The sequence below is a fragment of the Lepisma saccharinum genome, chromosome 6 (assembly GCF_977018435.1).
Source record: "Lepisma saccharinum chromosome 6, izLepSacc3.1, whole genome shotgun sequence".
NCBI classification, from domain to species: domain Eukaryota; kingdom Metazoa; phylum Arthropoda; class Insecta; order Zygentoma; family Lepismatidae; genus Lepisma; species Lepisma saccharinum.
In genome coordinates, this window is record NC_139234.1 from 61,588,094 (window position 1) to 61,608,118 (window position 20,025).

At 44.5% G+C, this 20,025-nt stretch overlaps 1 protein-coding gene across 6 annotated transcripts in view; it reads right to left on the bottom strand.

Moving 5' to 3' along the window:
* The window catches only part of LOC145988814 (protein DOP1 homolog), a 135,237-nt gene that overhangs the window by 10,289 nt on the left and 104,923 nt on the right, over positions 1-20,025 (bottom strand). For 5 of the 6 annotated variants that reach the window (XM_083124017.1, XM_083124012.1, XM_083124016.1 and 2 more), the window contains exons 26-27: positions 18,343-18,411; positions 17,922-18,089 (exon numbers count right to left, since the gene is read on the bottom strand). In XM_083124017.1, coding sequence (XP_082980143.1) covers positions 17,922-18,089; positions 18,343-18,411 — 237 coding nt within the window. The remainder of the gene's footprint in view (positions 1-17,921; positions 18,090-18,342; positions 18,412-20,025) is intronic. The other variant, XM_083124018.1, reaches the window with a different exon arrangement.

Genomic DNA, 20,025 nt, shown 5'->3' on the forward strand with positions numbered 1-20,025 from the left:
TTCAATTTACATCACATAATGCAAGTTGGTAGTTTGCCATTTACCACAGAATTTGTGTGTTCCTTGCAACACTGGCATGTGCCATTTCACAACAGAAAGTTACGTCGCAGACGTGATCAAATGTTGTGTTGGGTTGCCAACAAGTAGTGGTAGTGGGCCGGCACCGCGCCCGAAAGTGGGGCTCGGTGGGGCTCGCCTTAATGGATTTGTCTCGTAAGGCATGAGCCCCATTTTCTGGCAGTGTTGCCAGCTGCTTACTCGAAAAATCACCAAGGTTTTTTTTGGGGGTAAACCTAGCCTCAAGCAAGGAGCTGGCAATCTTGCTTGAGGCTCGCTTTAATGGTTTGTTTTTGTAAGGCATAAGTTTTATTTTCTCGCAGTGTTGCTAATATTTTACTCGAAAAAATCACCAAGGTTTTTTTTCGGTCTAACGTAGCCTAAAGCAAGGAGCTGGCAATTTTGCTTGAGGCTTGTGTTACAGGACATAAAGCAAGGTTGCCAACCTGGTGGTTTTGCCATAGCTTTTTACAAAAAAAGAGAGAGGGGAGAGAGAGAGAGGGAAGAGTTAAACAACCGACAGTTTACCTACAACTTTTTTTGGTGTAACCTAACCTCAAGCAAGGAGCTGGCTTATTGTCCTCTGTTTACATCTGGCAACACTACCGTAGATTGACAGTGTTGTTAACCTACTGGGTTTTTCACTGTAAATTTTCATCAAAGGACCTGAGGGGTCCATGTATTTTTTATGTCTGGCAACACTGTTGGGGGCCTAGTGTTGGCGACACTGTGGGTTTTTACTGTAGTTTTTTTATGAGGGGGGTCTATTGCCCTCTGTTTACATCTGGCAACACTACCACTATTCATACTTTTTCTCACATATAGGTGTACGTGATGAATCACCAAACAGATTTTTCCTAAGTCATGAATTGGAGGGTTCTATGACAACCTATATTAATTCTCGTAAGAGAACAGAAAACACACACACACAAAAAAACAATACTGTGGTCACTACAACAAATAGTCTTCTTCAACCCCAATCCAACAACCCAAAAATCATCCTAACTAGAACCATGTAACTATCTGCCATCTGTTAGAGGTTTTGTGAACTATGTGGTGTTTTGTTTGTGTGTAAAAAAAAAATGCAATGCTTTTTGCACTTGGTTATCATCACCTAACATGTTATTAATTGTTTTTTAAAATTAATTACAACTGAAAACTAATAATTAATATTATCTAAAGTTACTAATTAATATTATACAAATAATTGATATATTTTTTTTTGTTCTTGTTGCTAGTGTTGGGTAATTACAGTTGTTGCAAAATATTAGCTCTCGCGTATGGCAGTTTCTGAGTTTTGTTGGGTATATATAGACGAATCGAAATTTTACTTGTTATGTTAAATTGTATGTTAGGGTACATGGTAGGAGAAATCATTGTATATTAGAGCGCTCTTTTAATGATTTGCCTATAACTGCATACAGGCAGCCGTAAATTTAGCATAAAATATCCTGATCCTGTTTCTTCTAGCATGTGCGACGTTTGTTGTGGTGGGCTTCTTGGGGGAAATGTGATTCTCCCATGATGTCATCTGACTTACTAGTATATGCGATACGAAGAACAGGTGTGTATGTGGCTTACTAGGATTAGGCTCATGGTAATGAGGTCCTAGTAGCTGAAACGTTGTCGGGGTATTTTGCAAAAATTTTCCTTAAACAGTTAACAAATATAATATATATTTTTTTTAAATTCAGACATTAGATGGATTTTACAAATATATTTTTAAAAAAATAGGTTAGGTAATTGTGGCTTCTACAGCTCGCCAAGCAGGGTGCTCTTGCATAAGCTCTTATCAGTCTGTAAGTCAGCAACAAGCAACCTGCGCTAGAGGTAGATGCTCTTGACATCATGAAAAATGAAAGCTTTTTCACTGTAAATTTTCATAAAAGGACCTGAGGGGTCCATGTATTTTTATGTCTGGCAATACTGTTGGGGGCCTAGTGTTGGCGACACTGTGGGGGCACTGTAGCTTTTTATGAGGGGGGGGGGTTTATTGCCCCCTTTTTATATTTGGCAATTTTATTGGATGTTTTTTTTTTTGAGGCTCGAAATTATTATTTGAGGCTTGAAATCATTATTTGATGCTCGTCGGTGTTGCCAACCCACTCTACAAAAATTCTACTATATGATCTTTCACTGGCTAACCTAACCTAACCTAACCTAACCTAACCTAACCTACTCTAACCTAACCTAACCTACTCAAACCTAACCTAACCTAACCCACCCTAACCTAACCTAGCCTAAAGCAAGGAGCTGGCAACCTTGCTTGAGGCTTGCCTTACAGTGCATAAAGCAAGGTTGCTAACCTGCTGGTATTTTTGCCATAACTTTTTACAAAAAAGAGAGAGGAGAGAGAGAGATGGAAGAGTTAAACAACCGACAGTTTACCTACAGCTTTTTTTTTGTCTAACCTAAGCTAAAGCAAGGTTGCCAACCTACTGGTACTTTTGCCATAGCTTTTTACAAAAAAAGAGAGAGGAGAGAGAGAGAGAGGGAAGAGTTAAACAACCGACAACCTACCTACAGCTTTTTACAAAAAAAAAAGAGAGAGGAGAGAAAGAGAGGGAAGAGTTAAGCGTATTATCTGCTTTCATGTCAGATTTTACCAACCTGTCAACTGTAGTGTTTAGGTGACAAGCGACCTGCTCAAATATGATACTGTTGACAATATTGTACGCCCCGTGAAAATTATATATAAATAAGACTTAAGCGTATTATCTGTTTTCATGTCAGATTTTACCAACCTGTCAACTGTAGTGTTTAGGTGACAAGCGACCTGCTCAAATATGATACTGTTGACAATATTGTACGCCCGTGAAAATTATATATAAATAAGACATAAGCGTATTATCTGCTTTCATGTCAGATTTTACCAACCTGTGAGCTGTAGTGTTTAGGTGACAAGCGACCTGCTCAAATATGATACTGTTGACAATATTGTACGCCCGTGAAAATTATATATAAATAAGACATAAGCGTATTATCTGCTTTCATGTCAGATTTTACCAACCTGTGAGCTGTAGTGTTTAGGTGACAAGCGGCCTGCTCAAATATAATACTGTTGACAATATTGTACGCCCGTAAAAATTATATATAAATAAGACTTAAGCGTATTATCTGCTTTCATGTCAGATTTTCCCAACCTGTGAGCTGTAGTGTTTAGGTGACAAGCGACCTGCTCAAATATGATACTGTTGACAATATTGTACGCCACCGTGAAAATTATATATAAATAAGACTTAAGCGTATTATCTGCTTTCATGTCAGATTTTGCCAACCTGTGAGCTGTAGTGTTTAGGTGACAAGCGACCTGCTCAAATATGATACTGTTGACAATATTGTACGTATATTGTATTGTATAGGAGACTAAAAGCATATAATTTGGCGAAAAAAACAAAAAAAAACCAAGTAAGGTCATAGAGAATAGTTAAAAAAAAGTGAACAATTATATTTTGCATTGCACAGCATTGGATATTAAATAACATACCCCCAAAAAATCTCTGTATTATACGTTCTGTAAAAATTGCCTTACGTACCAAACTGCTGTGTCAAGTAAACATTTTCAAAGGCACTGTCGTACTTGTGTGCCGGGAAAGCGAATATGTGCGACCAAACTGTGCTCTAAGTGTGAGAAAAATATTTCTATTACCAACTTCAAGCGACACCAGCTTACTTGCCACTTACACTTACTTGTAGCAAAAATAAGCACCACCCATATATAAATAAACCCCCCCAAACTAACGCTAATTAGAATTAGCTTACAAAATTTTTCTCGTAAGGCATTTTTTTTTGTAAACACTCTACCACCAACAGATCACATATAAATAAACATACCCCCAAAAAAATGCGCTCCATGAAAAGTTGCCCTGTGTGCAAAATAAGCATATCAAGCAAACATTTTGCAAGACATTGTCGTACCTGCGTGCCGGGCAAGCATTTGGCTGCCACCGAACTGTGTTCCGGATGCAATAAACGCTTCACAATTGCATATGCCAAGAAGCATAAGCTTACTTGTCCAAGCAAAAATACATCTGGGGCCCAGCCTTCGACCTCCACCAAGAGGAAGGCAGAAGCAGCCTCCATCAATACACCATCCGCCAAGCGTGTCAAGCCTGTGGCGAAAGCTAACCAGTCTGCTTTCCAGCATTTGTTAGAAGATTTTGTCATTACTTCGGAGGGCTTATGCGACGTTCGTAGCTTTTTAGAGGAGAAGCGAGAAGAGATAATTTCCATCCTCGGTGATGCGCTTGGAACGCACTCCACCAAATTCTACGCATCGCTACGTTGCCAGTACAAGAAGCCGTCCGATGAAATTTACAGCTTCTGCCACAACACCAAGGCGAAGACGCTGCATCTGGCGGATGTCGACAACCTCGAGGTCATCTACAACCAGTTTGCCGAGGAGCTGGTGGTTAAACAAGAAGAACATGAAGCTGAGGGCTCGGGGGGTTCGCTGTGTGGCGGGCCTCACGAACTGCGCGTCAAACTTTGCAAGTTTACGCCTCTCTCCGCCTCCAGCTACGTCCCCCTACCATCTTCCATCGCGGCAAAGACGGCCGTCCTGAACATTCAGAACGGTGACGCCAAGTGCTTCGTATGGTCGGTGCTTGCAGCTTTGCACCCTGTCAGCAGGAAAAACCATCCACATCGAGTTAACCACTACCTACCCTACGAGTCGGAACTGGAAGATGCTATGGCTGGGATCGACTACCCGGTGGCGCTTTCGGACATTCGCAAGTTCGAGGCCCGTACACACAACCCTCGGTTGGCTATCAACGTTTACGGCCTCACCGACAAAAATGTGGTGTACCCTATCCGGGTGAGCGATGTAGACGACGATGATGCTCGGGAAATTCACCTTCTGCTCATCAAGGACGAAACTCATCACCACTACACCCTCATTCGCTCCCTCCCTAGACTTGTTTCGAGTCAACGGAGCAAGCACGAACACCACATAGAAGTTTGTCGCAGGTGCTTGTCCACATTTGATAATCGAGAACAGCAGGATTACCAGCGCATCAGAGGTCCCAACATCGCTGCAGAGAAGCTCGCTCGCCACAAATTTTATTGCAATGCCAACGAGCCGGGTGTGGCAGTCTTGCCCAAACCTGGCACCGTGGAGCGTTTCCACATGCACGGTGCCATGGTGGAGCACCCCGCTATCATCATCGCGGACTTCGAGGCCTTCCTCAAGCCCCTGTCCACTTGCGATCCCGATCCCGAAGTTTCCTCCACCACCCCTTACCAACTCCACGAGGCATCCAGTTTCGCATACGTTGTGGTGCGACGAGACCAGCACGTCGCCCCCGAGCCCTACGTGTATCGCGGTCCCGACGCAGTTAAACACTTCCTCGAGAGGATGGTTGTCGAGGCCATCGAGATAGGGAAGGTACTGTTGACCCGCAAGCCTATGCTCCCACTGTCCCCCGACGATCAACGTAGACACGACGAGACCATCGCTTGCCCTGTCTGCGTCGAGGAGTACACTGCCAACAACCGTAAAGTCCAACACCACGATCACTTTAACGGTAGGTATGTTGGTCCTTGGTGCAACGGATGCAACCTAATGGCCCGGGACCCGCGCTTCATCCCTGTGTTTTTTCACAATGGCTCGGGATACGACTTCCACCATCTGGTGCTTCACTTGGGGTACGACGACATGCGAATCAACGTCCTGGCGCAGAACGAGGAGCGTTACATTAGCTTGAGCAAGTGGGTTCGAATCCCGGAATCACGCTCTGCCGTCGAGCTTCGCTTCCTCGACTCCCTGAGGTTCCTCCCGGCCAGCCTCGATGCTCTCGCGGGGAAGCTCAGCGACGAGCAAACACTCATCACCTCTGCGAATTTTCCGAACTTGGACGCCGGTCTCTTCAGGCGTAAGGGGGTCTACCCCTACGAATACGTCACGGACCCTACCAAGTTCGCGGAGACGACGCTACCTCCTCGAGCAAACTTCTATAGCAAGCTGCGAGGCTCGGACATATCTGAGGATGACTATAACCATGCTCAGTCCATGTGGCGCGAGCTGGATTGCCAAAATCTCGGGGACTACCACGATGCGTACCTCAAACTTGATGTGACGCTCCTCGCCGACGTGTTCCAGGCGTTTCGTGCAACTGCGAAGACCATCTACAAGCTGGACCCTGCATACTTCTACAGTCTTCCCGGACTGGCTTGGTCGGCCATGCTTCTTCTTACGAAAATCAGGCTTGAGCTTCTTTCGGACGTGGACATGATGCTGTTCGTGGAACGTGCCGTGCGGGGTGGAATGGTCCAGGTGCCGCTGCGATACGCACGCGCCAACAATCACCACATGGCCACCGGTTACGACCCTTCGCAACCGTCCAGCTACATCATGCACACGGACGTCAACAACCTCTACGGATACTGCATGATGAAGCCACTCCCCTTTGGAGGCTTCGAGTGGGCCGATCCCTCCAACTTCGACGTTGAAGGTTTCGACGATTCGGAGCGTGGATTTTTTGCCGAGGTGGACATCGAGTTCTCCGAGAAGGTGCAGGATTTGTTCTGCGATCTTCCGCCAGTCCCGGAATTCAAATGCCCACCCGGCTCGAACCAAGCAAAGCTCATCATGGACTTTGTGCCCAAAGAGCGTTATGTCCTGCACTACCAAAACCTCCGGTGGTTGATGAAGCGAGGGGTTACCGTCCGCACGGTACATTGAGTTTTGATGTTCGAGCATTCTCCATGGATGAGTCCATACATCGAGCTCAACACCAAACATCGTACAGTCGCCACTTCTGATTTCGATCGCGATTTCTTCAAGTTAATGAACAATGCGGTGTTCGGGAAAACTATGGAGAATGTGCGAAATCGTGTAGATGTGAGGTTAATATCAAACAAAGCACAATGTTGCAGGCTCGCAGCAAACCCGTTATTCAAATCAGGGACCATTTACAATGAGCAGCTGGCTCTGATTCACATGAATCGAGGTGAGGTGAGGCTCAACAAGCCCATCTACGTTGGAGTCGCGGTTCTGGATCTGAGCAAGCTACACATGTTCGAGACGTACTACGACATATTACGTGCACACTACGGCCACAACATCTCGCTTCTCTACATAGACACGGACAGTTTAATATATCAGGTTCACACAGCCGACGCGTACAAGGATATGGCCACGGTTCCATCTTTGGTTGACCTCTTCGACAACTGCCTGGCGCCTGGCAAACTCAAAGACGAGAAGAAAGGTGATCTGGTGCTCGAGGATGCCGGTCTTCGCTCCAAAACCTATGCTATTCGGGCAGAAGGATCCATCACGAAAAAGGCTAAGGGTGTGGACAGGCGGGTCGTCCGAGAGTTACTCAAGTTCGCGGATTACGTCAAAGCCCTTATAAATAGGACGTCAATTGCAGGAGTGGAGCAGCGCATCCAGAGCGTCGACCATGTGTTGACAACCAACCAGGTGAGAAAGGTTGCCCTGGACGCACGCGACGACAAGATTTGCGTTCTGAAATGTGGGATTCACACGCTCCCATGGGGCTACCATCATCTAAAAATTAGCTTAGAATGTGGTAAATGGCATGTATGTATGTGTGTATGAAAAAAACAATTTATGTAACAGAAGTTCTAATTTAATATAGCCAAAATATAAACAATATTTTGTTTATCTTCAAATGCGAAAAAAAAAAACAGGTGGAGGTTTGGAATTTTTAGCGGGACTAACTCCCTGCCGCGCCCTACGGGGTGAATATGGGGCACACGCAGGGCCAAAGGGGAAGTTCCTTTGTGCGTTCAAGTGTGATTTATTATAAATGCATTAAAATTAATTTGTTTTTTTTTTTATTATTTTTTATTCCAGATTATTCTCACAAATGTAAGAAGGTGTTCCTCGCAGTACATCCTAAACATTGCGTTGCAGGTTAATCTAATATTTGAACCTGCGGTCAGTATAATTTTTTGAGAATTATGTGATTTTTTTTTACTTAAAACTGTTCGGTCACTCTTTCATTTTTGACATCATACACAAAAAACTTCTCTGCAATCAGGATGACGCTGCACAGAGTATCGGCAGGCAGCGCGTCGTGGAACTCGCACACGATCTTGATGTTGGTTCGATCGTTGACCACCACCTGCTTTCTCTTAGATGTGTTGATGACGAACATCGGCCTGCGTGTTTTGAATTCGCTGGGCGCGTAGTACACGTCCACGTTCCTCTCGGTCACGCGTTTGTAAGCCGTGTAAGCTTCGTAAAGTTTGAGGTAATCGTTTTTGGTCATGTCGAGGTTGTAATTCTCGCGCGGGAACACTTCGTTGCGTCCATTTTTGAGATAAACGTTCTTGATCTTGCAGTCGTCGAACTTGCTGGAATCTTTTTCCTGATCGTTATTGCGTCCGGTCTGAAAGAGCACTACGACGAAATCTGGCATGTCGAACTGTATGTTGTTGAACTGCGTCGTCACGTCGAATTCCATGTGACTTCCCGAGGCCATCTTCTGCACGCACTGGTAACCGTGAAAGTGAATCGGCACCTGCGGACTTTTCAAGATCTCCGCTTTGTACTTGAGGGCGTAGTTCGTTTCGTATTCCACCACCGGCATTCTCAATTCCATGCTCCGGATGACGCACTTGGCCGCTTCGGGTAAAGTGTTGGCTATCGGCGTGGTGCCGTCCGGACCCAAAGTAGCGTATCGCATCAGTGCGTCGTTGTCGTTGGCCGCTCTTCGAAACGTAACCCTCAGTCCTCCCTTCCACATGATCTCCTTGTAGTCCGAGAAGAATCCCGGAAGCAGACGCATGGGAAAGAGCACCGTGTGACTCCTCGTCGATATTTTGGTCCCCGCTTCGAATCCTCCCGCCTGATAGTATGCTGCGTCCGTTTTGGATAATTTCAAAGTTCCCACTGCCGTCGACGTGATGCCTGGATAATCTATTCTGTCGATGACGGTGTTATGTTTCCTCACCTCCACCTGCGAGAACAGGTGAGGCACGAAGTTGTCCACGAGTATCAAATTTGCTGCTGCGGGAAACGCGTCTCCGCTTTCTTTCTTCACCACGTCGAATTGAAGGTAGAGGTCCGCTCTGTGAGGATGAATGAACCCATCCCCTACGTCCAGGTCGTATTCGATCTCCCTGTTCGCTTCGTTCAGATTGGCGAACGTGCGACGGTTGGGAGGAAAAGATTGCAATTCGTAACTTTCGATTTGCTCCATTTTACATGTATGGTTATTTATTATACGTTGATCTCCACGATGGCCGTCGTAGTGGCACCTGCGAAATCCACCACCTCTCCCTTCTCGTTCGTCACCACCAACTCTATGTCGTCTATGCGGTTGCGACATACTGGAAAATAGATCGGCGAAGAGGGCGTGTAGATGATCGGTTCCATGAACTCGGAACTTGGTTTGAAAGTGGCTATGATTCCCGTCTGTTTGTGACTTCCTAATAATCCGTCCGAAGATTTCGTGATCATGCCTTCCGCCACGTTGCAGTGTACGTTCAGAGTCTCTATGGCCAAGAATTTAGGAATGTTGGTTGCCGTGTGCTTGATGCCAGCTTCGAGTTTTGTGTCATTCTCGAAACCTAAAAGTTCTCCCATGGTGCCCAGGTCCACGGTCTCCGTAGCGGATAGGATTTCCACTCTGTGCGTGACCGAATTTTGAGAAAGGTATGTGCCTTTGGGTAATTGAGCTTGCAAAGTGGAAAGATTGTATTGCCCTGGCGTGACGACGATGTGCTCGCTTCCGACGCTAATTTTGTTGTTGTGCTGCGTAACGTTAGGTATGAGGTACATGCTGTAGAATGCACGCAGAGCCACGGATTTAGGATAGACGATGTCGTCGTGCAGCGTGAGTTTCAAGATTGAAGATTCGCTCGTGAGATGGAAGACGCCCATCCTAGTGATGCTGTTTGAGGTTCCACAATGCTTTCTGGAAATCCTCGATCGTAGGGTTATTTATTTTAGAGAGAAACGCGAGCACGGAGAGGCAGAGATGACCGCAGTTCACGTCTTCGAAATTTTGAATGCGTTCGTCGTTGTAGTATATAGAGGTTTTGTTCGTCTTCAGATAATAAATTAAATTTGTAGGTGGAACACCTCCGAAAGAATCGAAAACGAATGCTTTATCATTGTCGTTTTTGTGGTAACATATCCAATGCGTGCCTGGATTTTCTTGACCGTCCAAGTTGACTACTCCACATTCTCTTCTTTTGACGGTTAAAGGTAACGAGTCGGACATGAAAACTCCTCTGAAGTGTTTGATTTGTAACGGTCCGATCAGAGATTCAATGTCTCGGTTGGTGAGTGCTTCTGTTTCTTTTTTTTAAACTTTCTCATCACGCCCTTGCCTCCTTTCTTCTCCATGGCCAGGTTGTGACGTTTCTGTTCTTCCAACTCGGCCTTGTTCTTCTTCGAGTCGATGACGGTTTTCGCGATGGCGGCACTTCCGCCGGCCAAACTTCCAACGGCCCCCAATGCTGCCAGGATGGCCGGGATGCTGAATATGAAACCTCCGACCTTTTGCTGTTTCCGCGAACGCGGCAATCTTTTCAATTGAGGTGTGCTGAGCAGTAATTTCATTCCGTGTCCTTTGCTCAAGCAAGAACGTTTCTTCTCGCGTTGTTTCTTGGTGAGTAACCCATCGAGGGCACCTAGATTTTTAAGATTGGAGTATGGTATCTGGTACACGACACCCTTGGGCTTCATGTTGATGCTCTATGTGTTATTTTTACGGTATGTTATTTATATATATATTCTGAGATTTTTCTCGTGTAGTTTTTACGGTATGTTATTTATATATTTTCAAGGCCTCGCAGTCGTTACACAAATTCTATTACGTGCTTCGTTTTCTTGCCAAGAAGTTCCTTTGTCCCCTTGTACACGATTCGAGTTTTGTTCTCGATTAAAATAGATAGCTTCTCGTCGGATAACATGTTAGCGTATCGATCTGGTAAAAATAGACTGTATTGTGCGTTGAGCAACAGGCGTACCTTGGGACCATACTGGGTAGAAACGATTGAACCGGAAGTTATCGTGTAAGGTTTGTCGACTTCCAATTCCTGAATTTTTACATACTCGACTGACAAATTTAGCATTTGTTTTAATGCTTGGAGATCGCTCATTTTTTCAGTCGTCATATCAAAAAAATTTCAGTGTTAGAGAGAAATTTAATTGTTTTTCACTATGTGTGTTATTTATATATACCAAAAATTATTTTTTTATGATGTGTGTTATTTATATATCAAGTTTTTTTTTTTACTGGATGTTATTTATATACCCCACCCCAATTTTTGTTTCGTGTTCATGGCGATGGTGGTACCCAGTGCGGCGACCCGTTCACCCAACGATGCATCTCTGCTCACGAACCTTTCGAAAGCTGCATGCTCCAATTTTCTGTCTGCTTCGTGACGTGCGTCCAGATCCGTCTGCGTGGTGTTGTAGGCGATGTCGTGATCTTTGCATGCGGCGTCCAACGGATTCACACCCTTGTCTCCTCTCTCCAATCTTTTCTCGAGTTTGGTACCCGGTCCGCAGTACTGGTAGCCAGGTAGATGCATCTCGAAACGTAACTTGTTGATGATGTCGTTCACGAGTCCCTTTCCTTCGGCCACGTTCCAAAATTTCGGAGGCAGCGTGTTGATGATTTTGATCAGGTAACCTATGCCCTTGTCGTCGTTCACGATGAAGTTGGAAAGTTTCGTGCTGATCATGTCCACGATGCCAACCTTCTCGTTGTAGAAATTACGGTTGCCTGCATTCTCTTCGCCGGCTATCACCAACAATCGGTCCACGAGTTTCCTAACGTCGTCCACCCAAACGAATTCTTTGGGTAACGTGTTGTAGCGTTTGACGCCGCTGCCTGTTTTGACCTGGTTCCAAATCGGTTTGATGAGATTCCTGTACTTCTCGCCGCTGCTTGATTTCACCCTATTCTGCGAGGCGTCGTTGTTCTGGTACAAGGCATCCGTCATGATCAGAATTTCCTTGTAACTCTGGTAATCTTCGTCGGTGTAATCTTTCGGCTGCTTTTTGGCGACGAGTTCCCACAGTCCCACCGTACCCGGATACCTGTTCCAACTATCCTTGTCGCCTAAATTGACTTTAATGTCGTTGCCTTCGAAGGTCACCTTCGATTTCCCAATCTTCCACACCACACCGCCGCCTTCGCTGGTTTCCATGCTGGGATACAATCCGAACACTTCATCCTTGTCGAATTTCCCCGTACTCAGGTAGTCTCGTGCCAAAGGTCCCAACTCGATTTTATCCGAAGACGACGACGTGCTACCAATGGCTCGACGTCGTGCCGGTACATCCTTCAGTTCGAACGGTGTCGAAGGAATGCTCGAAATAGGCATGGGTACGGCGTAACTTTTAGCTGCGAGCGGTACGAGTTCGTTGATCAAATTTTTATTTTGTTCCGTGACACTTTTAATTTCTTTACCTAGACTGCTGATGGCATCGATCACAGGTTGATCCTGACGTTTCTTCTCTTCGTAGAATCCGCGATTCTCGGATTTCCAACCTTTGAAGCGTTTCGCGAGGTATTTTCGCAACTTGAGATTTTCGTCCTCGATTTTTCGTTTCGTCATGACGTTATTTATACACGTCGTTTCTCACAACGTTGCAACGTTTAGAAAGTCGTTGATTTTGTTTCTGTATTTTCCGTCGTTGGGTTTCCTCGTCATGTCGATCGTCGCGAATCCGAAATCGTCACCGTTCCAGCAAGTAGAGCAGCAGCGTTCCGAAAATTGATTGTAGTTCATGTCTCCGCCTACGTAGTCATCCTACGCGTGCTTGAGGTTGGTGTGATCTTGACGAAACAAACATATGAAATTAGCGTTGTCGCGCACTAACTGTTTTGGAATTTTGGAAAACGTTTGAGCTAGGTAAAAACAATCCATTCCTTTGTGACGACCTTGCGTGAAAAAGTTGCGAATTTCATTTTGATTTTCCAGGATGGCGTCGTCGAACACAACAACTGAATTTTCACGACAATCGTCGAGTGGTTTTATTTCCGAGGCGAACGTTGCAATGTCCAGACCATCGTACAGTTTCATCAGTTGCTGGTATTTGGATTGCTCCAAACTTTTCGAGAACACGTACAGGTGCCTGTTCTTCCAATCTAACCAATTCGGTGCGAGGAGAAAATTGTCCACGAGCAGTGTCGTTTTCCCACACCCCGAAGGACCTACGATCAGACAGCGGATGCTGTCGGGAAGCAACTCTCCGTTCTTTTTCTTCGTTTGACTTTCCGGATCCGGTAGACGCTTCACCACGTTCCACGTACTCACAAGATCACTTCGTCCGCGTCGATCCAACTCTTTTCCGGAAGTCCCAGCCATTTGACAAACAGTTTGTCACCTTTCCTACGCAATACTTTCTCGATGAGGTACGTGTCGGGGTGTTTTGTTTTAGAGAGTTCCTCTTCGTAAAATCTTCCTTTCAAAATCTCGCCGCTACTATCTTTTATTATATACGTGTGTCGGTTTCCAGGTAGAACTCGAACCACCGTAAAAAGTTCCGTGCTCCAATTTTTTGTGAATCCCTTCTCGAAGGTGCGTTTGAATTTGCTGATCCTCACCTGGTCTCCAATTTTGTATTTAGCTTTTTTTGTCGTGGGTGTGTACTTTGGACAGTAAACTGTGGAAATTAAACGCTGCTCGTCGGACTTGGTAACGTCGGCTGGCTTCATGCCTATCGTTCTGTGTACCGTGTGATTATAGGTGTCGACGAGTTCCGGCAGGATGTCGACCCATTTGTAATTTCCCCGAAGCGTGAATCGTTTCCACATGTGTGTTTTCAAGGTTCGATTGAATCTTTCCACGATGCTGGCTTTGATGTGAGTGAAGGTCGAATAATGTCGAATGCCATGTTTTTGAATAAACTTTTGGAATACGGCGTTGTAAAATTCTTTACCGTTGTCCGTTTGCAGAAACCGAGGTCGTCTGCCGCCGCTTTCGCGAAAAATTAATTTGAATGCTTCCGCGACGCACGTTCCCGTTTTCGCCTTCAAAGGTAGAGCCCATGCGAATTTCGAAAACGTGTCTATGACGGTGAGGAGGTACTTGTTACCCTTGTTCCATTTATGTACGTTTTTCAAATTGCCGCTACTCATCTCCACGAGGTCGCTTTGCCAGAGGTCGTAGATGCCCTTGGTTACCACAGCCAAACGTTCGTAGTTGCGGCGTGCAGGTTTATGCAATTCTTCGACGATGGCTTGCCTAGACATTTTTTGTTTAGAGATTACGTTTCAAGAGAAGCACCAGCGTGATGGGATTCAAAGATGGTGGCACCTCGCTCGTGTTTTGAATGATCAGCTTATCGCCGGCACTCACGTCGAAAACGGTGAGATCTTCGTCTTCGTGTATTTCATATATGTTGCGCGTTTCGTTCCAACGTGCCAGAGGAATGTTTCCCGCTTTCTGGACACCACGATTCGATATTAAGGTCATGGTGGGAACGCTAGCTTTTCTGCCGTGAGACCAGTACGAAAATTCGTTTATCTGAATCGTGCCATCGAGGAGAAACTTGTAGTACGGATGATAAGGATGTAACATGTACAGTTTGTTACCTTCGACGAACGTGGAGATTCTCTGTTGATTGGGAACGCTGTTGATTTCGATGGCTTGCAAGGTGAACAATTTGGCGAATTTAGTGTCGAAGGTGACGAGATTACTGTGAACTTGTCCGAGTTTATTTTCGATGGGTAGCAAATGCTCGATTATGGTATCCGTTACGGTAGAAAACGACGGTTTGATTTTCACTTCCACGTTCAACTGCTTGTAGTTTTCGTTGAGTTCTTGCAACTTGGCACCGAAAGAGGCCAGCGTCGATTCCTGCGTGGATTCCAGCACTCCAACTTGATCTCTGACGTTGACGACAATATTCTGAAGGTTCTCGACTTGATTCAATTTCGAGCTCTTCTCGGTAAGATCGTTCACGATGCTTCGCATCTCGGTAAACTGCGCGTGAAGGTCGGCGACGCTCTGCGAAGTGGGCAGCGTCGACACCAGCGAATTGATTTCGTCTCGAATCTGTTCCACGTTCGCCGTTTCCGTTTCCAGTCGTTTCAGCATTCGAGATATGTTTCTTTTCAAAGCGTGCAATTCTTTGGAGGTGGGGAGATTGGCCACTTTACTCTCGAGTTCGCTCAACGAACTTTTGACGTCGCTCGAATCGGATAGTGCCGCCACCGCCGTTTTCAATTTTTCCAAATCTTCGCTCGAAGGCACGCTCGTCCGTAACGATTCCAAGTCACCCTGTATGTTGTCGAGTACGTGATGAAAATGAGCGAGATTCGTTTCCACGTTCAAATTTTCTAAATATTCGATCTTCTGCTGAACCGTGCTCAACGTGTCTTGAATGCTCGTCAACGCTCTCGCTTCAGCATGAATATTTTTAATTTCTTCGTTGATCAATTCCAGAGACGCCTGAAGCGTAGCGATGGTGGTTTGAATGTGTTCGAAATCTCGATATGCCTCCAATTGAATTTTTATGTTCGCGACGCTTTTGCCGATAACCTGCAGTTCGTCCGACGATGGTAGGTTCGTCATGGTATCTTCCAAAGTCTGCAACTTGGATTTAATTTCTTCCAACGTGCCGGTGAATTCTTCTTGTAATTTGGAAACGACGACGTGCAAGCGTTCTGCGTCTATATCGTTCACGACGGTTTGAAGTTCAGAGAAATTCTTTTCGATTGCGGAAGTTCGTTCTTCGATTTCGAGTTTCAATTTTTCCAAATCTTCATTTTTCGATTGAAATTGCTGTAATTTGGCCAAATCATTTTGAAGCGAATCCACGCTCAACTGTATATTTTGAACGCTGTCGTAAGAAGGTACGTCGACATAATTTTTTATCAGCGTCTTCAGTTCGGAATCGATTTTCAGAATGGGGTCGAGACATTGCGTTTGGAGCGTGGCGATTTCCGACTCTAAACTTTTGTTTAAGGTCTCCTGCAAAGCGATCAAATCGGTCCTCAACTTCTTAACTCGAATATCCAACATGAGAATCTCTTCTGCATGGTCTACACGCTTGGTGTTGCCGAAAATGTCGTTAGGCATTTTTGGTTAACGGTTATTTATAATAGGATAAACAATTCGTAATTCTACGAAGAGAGGAATAAGTTTGTCGTAATCTCCGAGGAGTTCCACGTACAGGTAATCTCCTGCGGAAACATCGTACGTAATGTTAGAAAGCATCTTGTCGTGCTTGATTCGAAAAATGTTCTTGCCGGTAGAAATTTTGATTTCGCCTGCGTTCACCGGATTCACGGTGATTTGAAGTTTCCCGTCGATCGGAATTTCGTAGAAATATAAATTGTTATTAAAAACATAAAACATCTTGCCCACATCGTCATTCAGTTTCGTCCAAATGCTGTTGAGGTGAACGATCAGTAAACCATTGAGTTTAGATAACACGGAAGATAAGAGGTTATTGAAATTTGGCGGTGCAGTCTCCATGTTGATCTGTTTGCGGAAGCCAAAAAGATTCATTGTTCTTGTTAGTTATTTAAGAATACGGCGCGCGCGCGTACGTGTGTGTGTGGCACATCGTTCCCCCGAGAGAGGTTTACAAAAATCACGATATACCGGAGTTGGAAAATTACGATATGGCGCATTCGCTCATTACTGTTGCCGGCCGTAAATCTCTCTCTCTCTTCATCTTACAGCAACGTCGGCATCTCTATTTTTTTTAGTTGGAAGTAAATTGCCAACACACTCTAGTTAATAATGCTACATATTATACACACACACGCACGCGCGCGCGCGCGCTTGTGTTGCCATCCACCCACCCACCTCTCTCTTTTACGGCAGTACCAACTCTCCTTGCCCAGTATATATGTAGGTTGGCAAAAATTGCTTTATGTACTGTAAGCCAACCCTCAAGCAAGTTGCCAGCTCCTTGCTTGAGGTTAGGTTACACCAAAAAAAGTTGTAAGTAAACTGTCGGTTGTTTATCTCTTCCCTCTCTCTCTCTCCTCTCTCTTTTTTTGTAAAAAAGCTATGGTAAAACCACCAGGTTGGCAACCTTGCTTTATGCCCTGTAACACAAGCCTCAAGCAAAATTGCCAGCTCCTTGCTTTAGGCTACGTTAGACCGAAAAAAAACCTTGGTGATTTTTTTCGAGTAAAATATTAGCAACACTGCGAGAAAATAAGGCTTATGCCTTACAAGAGAAATCCATTAAGGCGAGCCTCAAGCAAGATTGCCAGCTCCTTGTTTTAGGCTACATTAGACCCAAAAAAAACCTTGGTGATTTTTCGAGTAAGCAGCTGGCAACACTGCCAGAAAATGGGGCTCATGCCTTACGAGACAAATCCATTAAGGCAAGCCCCACCGAGCCCCACTTTCGGGTGCGGTGCCGGCCCACTACCACTACTCCAACATAAAGGAGGCAAAATGGACTTTTCTTTTTTGTAGCACCGAACAATGAAAACTCGTTTGTTTTGATATATTCTACATGTTTCTGTGGTCCGCGGGTGCCATTAAAATGCCACCCTGTATAATTACAAAAATGGACGAAGGTGTCTCACCAATGGCCATTGGTTCAGGTGCTGGACCCTTCCCAATGCTTTATCATCCATGTTGGGGGAAATAGACAGTGTTTTAGCAATTGTTTTCACTTTTCGGAAGGATGGGTCTCTTCCACTGTCTGTGAGGAGGTCTTTTAGTGTGTGCTTATCTTTTAATGTGTTGTGTTTGTCCTGTGCAGGTCCTTGCACTTCTAACCTTTTTCAAGGGGCTCTTTACACCCCTTTTTTAACTTTAAGGTAAGAATTTTAGATAAGAGGGTTTTTACTGGTATACTTAGAAGGGAGCAAAATGGCCATATGTACCCAAAAATTTTAACTCATCGTCATCATATAATAACAAAAGAAACTGATTATAAAAGAAATAGAACTTACATTTGGAACTGTGGTAGTCTATGCGCTGGTAGGAGAAGGGCTAGATCAAGAAGTTTACATGTGGCGAGTTGAAGTTGCAGCCATGCTGGGTGTCCATGTGCATGTAGTCCATTGTTGCTGTTCACCACCCACGAAGAATCCAGAGCAGAAAGAAGTCTAATATGAGAACTGAAAAAAAAAGTCCATATAAATGCACATGACACTAAAACTAACTTCATTGACTTCACAAATTCTACCAAACTTTAATACCAGAACTACAATCTACATGGAAATTTTAAAATAATGCATTTTCAAAGTCTCTACAGCAATCTGAATCCTTTCAGTTTCAGAAATTCAATTACATAGCTGTTTTGCGAAGCATGTTCTCCCCAATGCTAATCCACTAACAACTTCTACTCCACTAATACTCAGGAGTACTTACATACCAAAACGGTACCCAAAATGCACTGCAGGATGAACAGACTCTGAGAAGCTAATTTCTTCTGTCTCCCTATTTAAAAAAGAAGTCTCTCTCAGAGGAAAGTAACAATCATGATTACTATATTGCTGTTCCCTGTGACTGAATAATATACCATATAGATATGTTTATAAACAATTATGGAGACAAAAAAAAATTACCCACTTCACTTGTTTGTAACAAGCACTGCCGAATGACACGTGTACACAAAGCCATAGTTTTGATTAATGTTAATGGACAGTAACCTCTTCTGCACATAATCATCTCAGGCATGCACTTTTAAAATACACGGTGCTGCACAAAAAATTTGGAAAGGAAAACTATATACCATACAGAGTTCAGGTTGTGTCTTTTTATCTCAAAGATTTATACTCTTCCCCAAAAAAAAACTCTGTCAGAAGAAAAAAAAGCACTACTAAAAAATATGATAGGTGACGATAAGTACCTAGTCTAGTAGTATGCTACTTAACCCTTTCGAGGCGGAGCCTCCAGATGACAAAAGTGACTGAAGGATGGTTGACAAATATTTCGGCAAACACATATCTTCGTAATAAATGTTCAATAAAAAGGAAACCAATTAAAAAAACACAGAATCTTTTTGGATTTAATCTCCAAGCATCCACCTCACATCTGCCGTCATCACTGGGCAGACTCTGACGTCATTGTCGTGTCGCCAGGCAGATTGTTAAAGACACAAGAAAAGTGCATGTGTTTTTCAAGGCTTTATGAGTTAAAGGGCCCCGTCTTTCAAGTTCTAAACAAGTGTCATTTCTACGCAGTAAAAGTGGCTTTGGAAGGAAGAAAGGGATCAGAGCTTTGTTTGTTCTGTGTTTTCCACTTAGCAACAGGCGGGGAAGTGGGAGGAAGCCTTTCTGTATAGCGTTATTCGAGTGTTTTTCGCGGCATCTGTGCCGCACAGGTGGCTACAGTCTTTGGGGGAGGGGAGAGGCGTGGGCACTTGCAGGCAAAGAGTTTGGCTGCACAAATCATTCTCTTGTTATCGGGCTATGAATGTGAGTGCTTTTGAAACCTTGTCGTGAGAAGAAAGAGTCTTTTGTGATGGCATCTCTTCGGCCAGGAGAAATTCGGGACTTGTAGGAGGAGGGGTTTGACACAGGGAATGAAACAGAAGTTGAAGATATACAGGGTGGTTCAGATGATATACAGGGTGTGCCAGAAGATGATCGAGAAGAACCAGAAGAGGAAGGGGGGAAGATGAAGAAGAATGAAGATAGTGGTGATGCAAGTGCAGTGTAGTGGGAAGAAGTGAAGAAGGTGGGGATAGACATGGGGGGGGGGGGGCAAATATTCTTCCTTTCTCTGGACAGCCAGGTGTAAGAGTTCGTGCCCTTGCGAACAATCCTACTCCTTTTCAAGCTTTCAGTTCGGATCGATGGGCAAATTTCTGATTGAGTTTCCGGTCAGTTGTCACAGAGGCAGGCCACATTAACAAAACCAAAAGTTCTATTATAATGGAAACATCCCCATCAATGATTATACTGGAGTACCAATACCAGTATAAGATCTACACACATTTTTGGTACAGCCTACTGCAAGGATAACATCATTCAATCTATTTTCTGCAATGTGAGGGTCACAAAGTAAAACCACCAATAAGCAGAGGACAACATCTGCTTGAACATAAGC